This window comes from Serinus canaria, chromosome Z (genome assembly GCF_022539315.1).
Source record: "Serinus canaria isolate serCan28SL12 chromosome Z, serCan2020, whole genome shotgun sequence".
NCBI classification, from domain to species: Eukaryota; Metazoa; Chordata; class Aves; order Passeriformes; family Fringillidae; genus Serinus; species Serinus canaria.
In genome coordinates this window covers 33,335,036-33,347,908 of record NC_066343.1, presented here as the reverse complement: position 1 = coordinate 33,347,908, position 12,873 = coordinate 33,335,036, and the positions used below count along the sequence as shown (strand labels likewise).

General features: G+C 43.0%; 1 protein-coding gene across 1 annotated transcript in view; it reads right to left on the bottom strand.

Moving 5' to 3' along the window:
• The window catches only part of CHSY3 (chondroitin sulfate synthase 3), a 139,304-nt gene extending 127,080 nt beyond the window's left edge, over positions 1–12,224 (bottom strand). Inside the window, exons 1-2 of the mRNA XM_009096128.4 lie at positions 11,474–12,224; positions 9,574–9,857 (exon numbers count right to left, since the gene is read on the bottom strand). Coding sequence (XP_009094376.3) covers positions 9,574–9,857; positions 11,474–12,188 — 999 coding nt within the window. The 5' untranslated portion in view covers positions 12,189–12,224. The remainder of the gene's footprint in view (positions 1–9,573; positions 9,858–11,473) is intronic.
• Positions 12,225–12,873: the final 649 nt, after the last annotated feature.

Here is a 12,873-nt window from a genome sequence, read left to right as displayed (position 1 = left end):
CTCATTGCTCTCCACAACTTTACTTTTAAGAATTGTTTCTTAAAAGTAAAAATAATAATTTCTTGCAAGGATGTAACAGACACATTCCATAACTCTAAGCAAGCCTCAGGCATTAAATCCCACAAAAGAAATGCATATACATTTACACATCCCTCTTGGACCCCTCAGTACCATATTTTTCAAAATTATTTTGAAAATATATAACAAATATTACAAATATATAACAAACAGTACAAATTATATTTGTACTGTTTAACCATATTTTCTATGGCAGTCAACTACACTCAGTTAGGTGCAGTTTTTATCCCTACTAAATGAAGAAAAAGGAAACCACAAAAATATAGCACAGAAGAAAAGGATGCAGAATACTAGCATCTGCTTTCATTCCATCTTGCAAGTCAGATTCATACCTAACAGATTATTTAAAAACAATAAATACATCAAAAGTACATAAAACTGTTTCGTTTGCTGAGTTAGGCACTTTCCTAAAAGCTTAGTCATCAGCTGCATTTTTTGTAGTTAGATTCCCTGACTTCTGAAACTCAATTGCACTTCAGAACTTCAGAAAATTGCACTTCAGAACTTCAGAAAATTCTTCCCCAAACTGATAAAAATGGCATAAAAAATCATTGTGTTTTGTCATGATCAACAATAGGAACTTGTGCAATTCTAGCAGGATAAGAGCTTGTCCATAGGATGGGTCTTTTCATGATGAAGTCATTATGATAATAGGTCTACTACATTCTGCAGCAGTACAGAAAAAGCTTTCAAGGAAGGCTAAAAGAAGCTATGTTAAATTGAAGGCAAAATAAATATATATACAGAACAGAAGGACACAGATCTAACTGGAAAGATAAATTTAAAACAAACTGAAAGCTAAATTCTTTAGCTTTATAGTAGAGAGATTGCAGTAACTACTTAGAAGCACAGCCTATTCTCCAAAGGACTTTCACTGATGCTCCCAGAAGCTTGGTTATCCCCTAGGCACAAGCTTTAAACAAATGTGTATGCACACAGGCACATTTCCGTGCATGCAGAGTGTGTATATGCCTCATGTAGCAGCAAAGCCCACATATATTTCCACTGCATTGCAGCCACATATGCTGCTAAAGAAATGCTGCATTTCTTCAATGTATGTGTTCGTACACCATGAGGAGCTCCTTCACAGATGCTGTGCTCAGAAAGGACCCCATGAACAAGCACTTCTCTTGTACCAGCAAATGCAGAGCCAAAAGAAGCAGTGTCCCTGGTGATCAGATTTTTGTCCTTCAGACATTAACTTGCCCCTGAAATGTTTGTAAAAAATAATAATAATTAAAGAAAAAAAAAACCAACAAAAGCAAAACAGTGTAGAGACTGAAATGTTTTAAAAGCATGGCAGAGCACTTGAAAGCACTCCTGAAAGCATGAAGTCCTTCAAAGTAACAAGCACACACACACACACAAAAAACCCTAAACCAACCAAACGAGAAGCCTACTATCCTATTTTAAACTTATTAAAATGAACAGTTTCAAGTTTCTAAATAAAATTTCACCAACCAAAAATTAAAACCAAACAGACAATCTGTGCAGTCAGAACTTCAGGTTTCAGCTTCCAGTATTCAACTGTATGGTTAAACCAACATACTACAGAAGACTTATTTTAAGCCTTTTTAAAAATATTTTAAAGTGTTCATCTTATTAAAGGTAAAACTTCAACCAATGTGTTAAAATTGTATCTCAAGAGTACCACGTAAAAGATAACGCAAATGTAACTCAACACTACTACATTTCAAAAAAAAACCTAACTCCTTTCCTAGGTTCATTTTAAGACTAAATTATACATAAAACAGCATTCAAGAAGCCTGTATCAGCTACTAGGCTGCTTATCCTCCTCCAGAATTTCCTAAAATTATACCTCTAGCTCAAGATGTTCTTTATTTTCGAAAGTATATGACTGCTTTAAAAGATTTCTTACAGGCATGCCAAAAAATCTTTGCTTAGAGTAATACCCAGAAGCTAAAAATACTGCAGCAGGGGTGGAACTACACATTTATTTGCTCCCCAGTTCCAAATATGTACCAAAAAGTGACCAACCTGGCACTCATTTTGAGCTTAAATCAGTACCTAGCACTGGTCTGATGGAATAAAGTCCTCAAAGCTGGCAATTCTTGCTACAATTTTAATACATGAGGTATTCTTCAAGTATTTTGTGTTATTCCATGAAATGAAGTATCTAAATAAAAACACGTTGCAGAGAATATGGTGCAGCAGCATATGCTGATGATGAATTAATAAATGCCTTCTCACATAAGAACTGAAAAGAGCTGGCAAGCCCTTTAGTAATAAGAACCGTAAAATAAAGCAAGAAGACTTTAAATGATCCAGCTACATTTTATGCCTAGCTGTCTACCTGAAGAAAACTTGCAAGAAAAATATAAACTGGAAGTGCAGCCAGAAAGCATATTTTTCCAAAAAAAGACATATCCTACTGTAGTATTCCACTAGGTTTCAAGAGTACATTTAATAAGTTTTTATTTAAAATAATTTTTGTAACTCCCTCTGTTTACAACTTCCAACCTCCCTCTTTTGTGAGTATTTTCTGTTTCAGTAGAAATATGTCTTTTTGATCTCAAAAGATGTGAAGCTGGAAAGTCAAAGTCAGGAAAAAGTTATCTCTGTGAGATTTTCCTAAGTTGGGTTGAGAAGAGATACAAAGAATAGCCCAGAACAAGTAACAAAATCCAACAATACTGGGGGTCAGGAGTGAGCAACTTGTGGACTATCTGTGTCTCAGGAAACTAAACACACTTTCAGTAACTCTCCACTATTCCATTTTAACCAACCATTTATTTTCAGAAAGGCTGAAGTAGGACAGTTTAACAAAACAATTAGCCAAAGCATGACCAATAACCACAATGAGATCTGTACATGTGAAGCACAGTTATTTTAGAACTTGCAGGAAAGACAAAACTTTGAAAGCATAGGTAATTCTGGAAATATCTGTAGAAACGAATGTGTCCTGTGTGGTTAGGTTTACTTGATTTTAAGGTAAAGTAGAAAACTATTTCAGAAAAAAAAAGTAAACATCAGGGTTTCATCTTGCTTTGCTTCACAAATTCACTTAAAGTTGGCAGTAATGCAGTTATTCATCTGTTATTCTCATTTTAAAAATCAAGCTTATTCCTTGTACAGTAATAGGGCACTGTAAAGACTGATGATCTGTGAAGCCTGGGTTTAAACAAGATATGTCTAACAACACTTGTGCCACAATTGCATCAGCTCATGACACTTTTAAACACTTGAATACCTAGACTTCTGCACTAGACATCTGTGGAAGTGCCACCTAGATATATACAACAGCACAAAAGTCTTGAGAAAATACTTCCAACAAAATTACAGCAAATTTGAGGGGAAAAATCTAACATGGTTAAGCTTTAAACATTCAGAGACACTGACACATGGGGGTCAGGATACCCCTATGCAGAACTAAAGACACATTTCTAATAGTTTAGGAACTTTTTTTCTTCTTGTCTGTGGGATCCTTTGGTAAGTCAAACAAGAACTTATTCTTAGAGGGAAAACTTTTAAATACTTGCTTTAAGAATATTCAAACATTTGAAACTGACTCAAAAGCTGTTAGCCAGCCACTCAGTCCTCCAAACAAAGGGCTGCTGTTAGATAAAAACACATTGGAATAAAGGTGTAGCCATGCGTTCTTCACACCAGGGACATGAAAATATGCCCCAGAGTCTTACAGCAACTTGGTAACTCAGCACTGAGTGTCACAATTACACAGCTGTAAAACTCCAAAATGGCACAAGTAATATTTCCATTTGGGGCAGGGCAGAAGGACAGGACACTAAACCTGAAACCAAGACAGGAATGTAAGAGACCTTAGCACTCAACCAGGTGAGAAATTTCCCTCCTAGCTCTTGGCTCCACTCATCAGATGCCCTCATACAATGGACCACTGCCATAGGTTTGTGTGTTCTTCTGCACCTCTCCAAGGTAGCTATGGGAATGCTATCCATTACAATAGGGACGCCAGAAAAGGCATCTCCAACTCTTGCGTAAGTGCTGAGGAAACACTTATGACCCTGGAATGACTCCGCTTTCTCACCACCAGGTTCCTCAACTTCCCAGCCAAGCTAACCATGACAGGATCAAGAAGAGCTTAGTAGACAAGGAACCCCCAGGATTCATGAACCCAAGGTAGGCAGGTCCCTCAGGTCCTCCCCGAATTCCCCACATAAAAGAGCAAATGAATGACAGGAGGTTATGTAGAAAGCCATAGGAAAAAAAAAAAGCAGGAAATCTGCACAGCACAATCACGGCTGGCAGCTCAAGTGAGGACCAGGCAGAGCCACACAGAGCAAGGGTAATGACCCACGCTGGCACCATGGTTAAAGCAAGGAAATGCATTTAAGGATTCACAGTTACTTGTATCATGAACACACAGAAACACTGTACTACAATAGTATGGTATTTCTAACCAGGTGAGAATCACACAAAGTAAAGAAATTTGATATGTACAGTTAGCATCACTAATCAGATAGATGTTGGTAACAAACAGTTAAGAAAGCGCACAAGCAATCCTGTATCAGAAAGTGTCTTTATGCAAGAAGTTCTAAGGCCTCTGGGATCATCTGATTTCTCTTCATATACAGTCAGAGACCCCTACTGCAAGGGTCCACTCTTCTACGCATTTTTATTCTGGCATTGTGGATGTTTTTTTAAAGTATTGGCTGCATTTATGTAACTACCTAATGACGCTGTACGAGTTCAACAACTTAAGTGGGGGTGGGGCACTGCTGCTTCAAGACTGACCATTTCAGTACCCAAAATGAGCAAAATACCATCCTATCATCAAAGGAACCCACACGTCTAATGCTTCTGTTCGGTGCAGGGTTGAACTAAAGCTCAGTACCGATCTTCACCAAAGAGAGAGATAAAGCCTCAAATGACAGATTAAAATAAAACAGGAAGGAAGTCTTAAATTCAAACAGAAAATATAAAGTATGTTTAGAAGAAGAGACATAAAATGGTTTACAAAGTTCTAGTACCACCACAGACAGTCAAAATACCAATGCACTGTAAAGGAAAAGTTTCTGAGTACACAGCTTGATCCAAAGAGGCATTTTCCCATGACATTTACTGCAATATTTACTGTAAATACTGGGAAACAACAACAAATAGGGTAATAGAGAATTTTTACTAAATGAGACTGTAGTCTATGGTTGTCCTTGAACTTTGGAAACATAGGGGAAAAAACAATAATCTATGTGGACTACTTGTATGTACAAAGTATCATATTTTCTTTCAACATCAACCTACACAATACCAAAGGAACAATACTGTATGGGATGCTTTGGAGGAATGTAGTTTTTAACTCTAAGTGAACATAGCAAGAACTGGATTTGATAATCCTTATGAGTCTCTTCTACCTTAAGATACTACATGATTTTCATCCATAGAAAGGGAAAAAAGGCTACAAAAAGAAAAGCTTTGCAAGCATTTAATATATGTTACAAATACATCCATGAATTGCCTTTAGATGTTTTATGCTGCATTTGACATTTTTAATTTTCTAAAAAAACACATTCTCTGATAGTACTTACACCCTGACAAAGTCTTCTTCAATTGTTATAGCTACTTATTTCATGCACAGCGTTTTTATGGAACTACACAATTTGATCTGTTCAAATCTCAGGTTCTAAATTACAAAATGGTCTTCTGAAACACAAAATATATATTTTGGGGGGGGGCGGGGGGGAAGAAAAGGGGAAGGGAAGAAAGACAAAGCAATCAGACCTTTATTTCAAATCATCGTCTATACTCAAATCCCTCTTAAACAGCAAAACGAGGAAGTACACAGCATCTCAGCTTTTAGCAATATTTTTGTTTTAAAAGAATAGAAAATATATGACTCACTAAAATCAAGCTAATTTCTTCATTCCTTTAAAATAAAAACATTTGAAAGCTTAAAAACTAGTGGAAGAGAGTGATAGCTTGAAATACATATTCTGAAAACAAATCAAAAGGCCTTTTTAATCTTTAGTTTCTGATTTGGGGAAGCAGAAGATGCTATGACCTTACAAAAACGAACAGACTTTTTACAGAGATTCTTTGGACAACTTTGTCAGGTTTATTATACCTCAATCATTACAGCATCATCAAAACCAAGGGTAAATTAAAACATAATTAAAAAAATATACCAGAACAAGGGTGGATCTTCTGTAGAAAGAAAATGATCCATCCAAAATGTACTTCTAGTAGATACCTTCTCATGAAGCAAGGAAATGGACTAGATTTAGGCTTCAGTTCAGCTGTTGCTTTCAGACAATTTGAATCTAAGCTGCTGTCAAGATAGGAATTTGATGCTTTGCTAGTACTTTATTCCTGTCTACAACCACCTCTTTTTCTCCTGATGCTCACACTCAGCAAAGTGGATTCTCCCTTGTTCCAGCTCACTACAGGGCTGCCCAAGTCCAGCAGAACAGGACAGCAACCATAACCAGACATTAACTCAAGTGTCCTCCTCTTTCTGTCCTCCATTTTTCACAAGGACCCTAAAAACACTGTCATTAGACTCCCTTTCTCAGCAATCTAATGACTAATTCTTTATTTAGAGCGGAGGGGCTTCATCAGCAGACACAGAGAGAGGCTCATCACCTCAGTCGTGAGTCACTTGGTACGTGGGAATCCCAATCTTTAGACCTAGCTTCAAATCAGGCAGAACTAGAATTTAACTCTAGAAAGCTGTAAACATACGGGTGGCCTGCAGGCCCACAAATATCTTTTTTTCTTATTCATTCTTACAACAACAACAACAAAAAATTTAAATTAAAAAAAACCCAAACACCAAAGTTGTTACCCTCTTTTTGTCAGCAAGCAGATTATGCATATAAACTATGATATGCTTCTGGCTAGCCCTAAGTAGCAGCAGAACAAACTCTGACAGACAGACAGTCAACTACACCAGCTAGGCCACCCAGCAAAGATCAAGCATTTCAGGTTTTCTCAGTGACTCTTTGACTTTCTCATCCAGTTCTTAGAAAAGAAATCTAGTAAAAAATGAGGCATCAGTGATTCAACTCTTCCAGAGCTAAAAAGCTCCTATAAATTTTAATGTAATCGCTTAGATTCCAGCTTAGATTGGTCTTCATAAATATATACAAATTATTTATCTTACTAAAATGAACTAAGTTCTTAATAATCTTGCAGTTCAAGAGGATTCAGTTTATTACTTACATAGAATAAGGGGACAAAAGTGCAACTGGCTTTACAGGAAGTCCTGGCCCCAATCTTAGATTTTGTGCACGTGTATCTGAAGGAGTATTCCCCTTCTAGCACATAGAGAGTATTTCTGATCTAACACAGGAATGAAAAAGCACACAGAAACAGTTTCAGTGCCCCAGGGAAAAATATCACTCTTTTCACCAAATAATCTAGCAATCTGCAACACACAGATCTGCTCAGGTGGAGTATCATACTCTTGCAGCACAAACTATGCCAAAGCACAAAAAAAAAGTAGCTTCTCTTGCCAGACACCTCATTTCACTCCTTCCCATCTAAATAGGTTTAATGCTGGGATAACATCCTAAGCAGCTTTGTCTTAATCATCCGCATTTTCCCAAGCAGTTTCTGCACTGGCAACAGAGTCAAATGTTCTTCAGAACAGACAGAAATACTGGTCAGAAATTAGTAGGGATTATTGCAATACCCAACACATTTTTTCCTCTATTCTTTATTAAATAGACCTAGGTCCTTCAAGAGCAACTGACAACCAAGACTGGTGTCATTTTATTCCAGATCCCATACAAGCATGAGTTTTTTTTTCAAAAAGTTTGTTTTCAGGCCTCAATCCTACCATGAAAAGCTGAGCTTCTGGACAGTCATATAAACCAGTCTCCAAAACTATATTTTTCTGTTCCATCCCCCTTAAGATCAGTGCCTGGAGCCAACATTTCCTGACATTTAACATCAAAATTAATTATAACCATGGTGACAATATTATCAGTTTTCTTCCACAAATTTCTCCCCAAGTCAAGCCATAAAAACAAAACCAAAACCCCTTCTGTGATACAACTGTCAAGACAGAATCTTAATGCTGCCCCCTGATACAGATCAGCAAGCATCACATGCTCATAAGGGCTGGAAAATAGCTTTGTACAGACACAGCCCAAACCAGGGTGTACGATTAGGCTGCAGATGCACCACACAATCTGGATGTCTGATCAGAAACCACCGGTCCTATATAGCTCTACATGGATTTGCATCAACACCACAAATGCCTTCCCTTCTCTGCCAGAGCAACAGGTATACTATTTCACAGCAGAATTTACAAAACATAATGAAATAGGCTGGAAAAGCATCTTTCTATTGGGAAGTAGATTGCCCCTCTAAGATTCCTACCTAATTAGTACCAATCATGCAGCACTTTCTTTTGTTCACCTCTTTACACACACTGTAGCCTAGCAAACACATTTACAAATAGTTACTGTTCCCTGAGCCATTCAGAAATATGCTATTACACAAATTTTTTTTTTATCTGACTTTTTGACAGTAAATACCACATAGCCCATTTCTGTGGCCCATTTAAATGGATTTTTCCTGATTAATGAGGGAGTGCCACAAGACTAAGCACATATTAATATTAAAAAACTGGTCAAAATAAGTGGAATAATATTAATCATATTAGGTTTCACCCTTTACCCTTTCTTGTAGTTGTAAGCTCAGCCTATTTTTGTTTATGAAGAAAGTCTTGCAAATAAGCACAATAATTCCAGAAAAACCAGCATGAATTTTAATTATGGCATTGCAGATAAACTTTCTGGATACTGCAACAGACCCTTCTTACTGAAGAAAATGCTGCTACTGAATGAAGCAATTTGTTCCTAAAATTACTTTGGCATAGGAAAATTTATTACACTGCACATATTCTTAATCTATGTTAACACCTCTGTGCTAAGAAAAACACTAAGTTGTATCATAGAAAGGCAGTAGAACAAATTTCACTTCTGTACCAAAAAAAAAAAAAAAAAAAGACAAGCCCAGCCAAACCACACCTATTTCTGCTTTTGTAAATAACAAACTCGAAAAATAACAAACTCAAATAAGATACATCTGAGTAACTAAGAAAATACAGGCCATTCTTCAAATGCTACAATGTATTTTAAGAGACTGAGATGCAGAGTAGATATGCCTCGCGCTTATCTAAACTTGAAAAGATCTGCTTAAAAAAATCTGTCCTGAACAGTATGTATATCAAATGTAACAGCTTCCTGTCAAGGATTGTTTTGAAACCCTCTAGGTAATGCTCTAGCAACTTACAGCATAGCAACACTTACAATATGGCTGCAGTAAATTGTCACCAATGCAAACTGTAAGACACAAGTAGAAATAAATATGATTACAGCAATATGCTGTGAATGTTTTCCTCTCTTTTTTCCTTACAGTCTGCAGTTCACTTCCTGATGCAAGCACTGGAAGATAATTAAGGTGGAAAGAGATTGCAGCTACAGCTACTTACCTAGCAAAATGAAGAACTCTGTAAACAAACAGTACACTGCAATTTATACTGTCACTTACCTCATAGGACCAAACGCACTGAGTTCCTCCAAACCGCCGGACACACCTGCCCACTTCCACATCCTCATGAGTGGTGTACATTTCTCGAAGGCATTCACCTATATGTGGCACCATCCTCCGGAGAACTTCCCGGCTGAAGATCATTCCTGGCCCTCCCATGCAGAAATTTTCTCCAGGCTCCAGCCCGAGTTTTCCGAGTTCTTCAATATTACCCAGACCAGTCTGCCCCAAATACAGAGGTTTACTGCTGTTCAGTGAGCGAAGAAACTCCTCCAATTTTTCACCTGAAAAAAAAAAAAGACAAGATTACTGTTATTTCTCTGACTACTCTGCCAGCCATCTCTTTTCCTGTACTTCAAGCTTTTATAAAAGTGTAACAGGTACTTGAGACTGTCAGAGGAAATTACTTCCAAAGCAATATCCTAAACCTCACAGAAAACATCCTTGGACAAATTAACAGGTTTTTTAAATTAGCATTACAATGACATTTTCCTTCCAGCCAAGCTGGAATATGGTCAGAACTTAATTTTCGACAGTGAACTTTTCCTGTTCAAACAATACTGATGCAAGGCACTTGCTAGTATAAACGTCCCTAAAGTTGGACAATTTGGACAATATAGTTCCAGGCTGGGGAGGAAAGGGAGTGGATGGGAAACACAAGGTAAGATTTTATAGATTAATTTTTGAAAATACCAGAGCAAATCTAAATTAACTTGGAAAAACAGGTTTGATTACAGACTAATTCCTGGAAAGAAAGTAAAACTCTTGTTAGTTTCAAATAGTTCCAGTGCTACAATGTTTATCATCACTTAGCTAGTTATTTTAGGAAACTTTAATATTTATTTGAAAGTAAAAGTTTCTGGATAGGTTTGCTTTGGTACCATGTAATCAATTAAAGAGAGATTCAGTACATCATCGAAATGGGCTCAAAGAAAACAAACTTTAGCCTGCAACTGAATGTATATACCTATATACATGTGTACGTCCGCAAATATTTGACAGGTGAATGACAGCTGATGAGCAGAAAGTCTATTAAACGATTCAAAATTAAGTGACAAACAGGGAAGGGCACAGCGACTACCAATGAACTTACAACAGTGTAAGCAACGTAACTCACGACCTGGGCTTATGCTTTCAAATTCAGCTTCCCTTTCCTAAGCGCTGGACACGGCACAAACAATGCCAGCCTCAAGCGCAGACCAAAAGGAAGAAGGTTGCAGAACATCAGTTCTAACGGTGCTACGAAACTCGCACGGGAGCAGGGCTGGCAATTCCCGGAGGCGCCCGCTGCACTGAACAGCAGCTTCACTTGGAGACCGCGGCGGCTGCGCTCGCCCAGCCCAGGGTCGAGGCAGAGGGGGAGCTGGTATCAGCGACAGCAGCGCTCCCCAGGAGTCCCGCACCGACTCCACCGGGGGCCGGGGCGCGGCACGACGGCCAGACACCCCTGCAGTGAGCCCTGCAGTGCCCCGCAGCCCGCCGCGCCCGGTCCGACCAGACCCTCTCCGCCGGACCACGGCGTAGGCTCGTCCGCAGGATCGCCACGGAGTCGAGCGCGGGGACGGCACAAACGGGACCACACGCCTATCCAAAGGACCGCTCACCGAGCCCGGCGTGGTCCAACCCGCAGTTTTGGCTCTCCAATGAGCCGCGGCCTCCTCAGAGACAGCTCGGCCCGGGCACGCCGGGGTTCCCTCAGGGATGGGGCGGCTCCCCGTACCCCGCACACTGGGGCTGGAAGCAAACGCCGGCGGGGCGGTGGCGGGTCGAGGCGCCCCATAACTCTCCCGGCCCCAGGCGGGAACTGAATCCCCCCTGACCCACGGGGGGACTTCGATGTACTCCTACACACCGCTCCCCTTCCTCCCCGCCTCCCGCCGGTGGGATGCGCCCCAGTTACCTTTTATGTAGACGTCGTCGTCCGCCCGCATGAACCACTCGTACTTGTCCAGGTAGTGGTCGTGCATGTACTTGATCATCATGAAGGACTTCTTTTGCGGCGGGTAAGAGTCGTCCACTCCAGGCAGGGCAACGACGGGCAGCGGGGGCATCCCGGGGGGCGCGGCGGAGCCCTGACTGGAGAAGAACTCCACGCGGCCCGGCACCGAGGGCGCCCACGTCCGCTGCGCCGCCACCGCCCGACTGCCCAGGTACTTCTGGGCCGTCATCACCCCCACGTAGAGAAAGTTGCGGGGCTTGCTGCAGCCCTGGGCGCCTCCCCAGTCCCCGCTCCCATTGTGGCTGCCGCCAGGCCGGCCGCTCCGCTTCTCGCCGCCTTCGTCCTCCTCCTCCGGCTCCCCTTCCCCGCCGGCAGCGGGGCTGGAGACCGTGCCTTCCGCCGCCGCCGGCGGCAGCTCCCAGGGGCTGCTCCTGAAACTCGTGCCGCCCAGCACCGCCGCTGCCCCCGCCGGCGCCTGCTGCCCGCCGGCCGCCGCCGCGCCCCGGGCCGCCCCCGGCCCCGCCGCGCGGCCGTAGTAAGAGCAGAGGCTGGCGCCGCGCCGCTTCTTCTCGCTGAGCTCGGCCACTCTAGGGGCGATGAGCCAGGAGGCGGCGGTGAAACCAAGCACCAGCCCCAGAACCACGCTCAGCCAGGGTCTCCGGGATCGCGCTGCCATGTCGCGGGAGGGGCGGCTCCCGGAGCAGCGCTACCGCCGCCGGCGTCCCGCTGGAGGCGACCCCCGTCCCGCGGCGGCCTCAAGCGCGGCGTCTCCCGCCGCGGGTCCCTGCCCCGCCGCGGCGGCCCGGGCGGCTGCGCTGCTCCCGAGTCAAACTTCTGCGGGCGGGAGGGAGGGCGGCGGAGCGCGAGCGGCGTCGCCTCCGCTCCGCTGGCACCTTGTCCCCGCCGCGGCTGGTCCCTCCCTGCCCCTCCCACCGCTCAGCCTCCTCCGCCCCGGCCCCCGCGCAGCGCCCGCCGCCTTCCTCCGTGGCTGCCGAGCGCCTCACCCCGGAGGGCGCCGCCGACGCCCGAGCTGCGCCGGAGAAGTGGCGGCCGCCGCCGCCGCTCCGGAAGGAAACGATTTTTTTAGATGCCTCTCGCGGATCACCCGCGCCGCGGCCTCGGCACCCGAACTAGCCCCGCTGTCCGCTGGCGACCCTCCTGCCCGCTGGGGCGGGGGCAGGGGGGGGGCAGCCCGCCAGGCGGTGCGGAAGGGTGGGGCGAAGTGGGACTGCCCCCGGCAACCTGGCTGAGCTCTGCATCCCCCGATACGTCCCGGACCCGTTGTAGCAGCAGGCGAGGCCGGGTTCTCATCAGCGGCCGCGGCTCGGCACCATCCGACGGGGGCCACGGGGCACCGGACG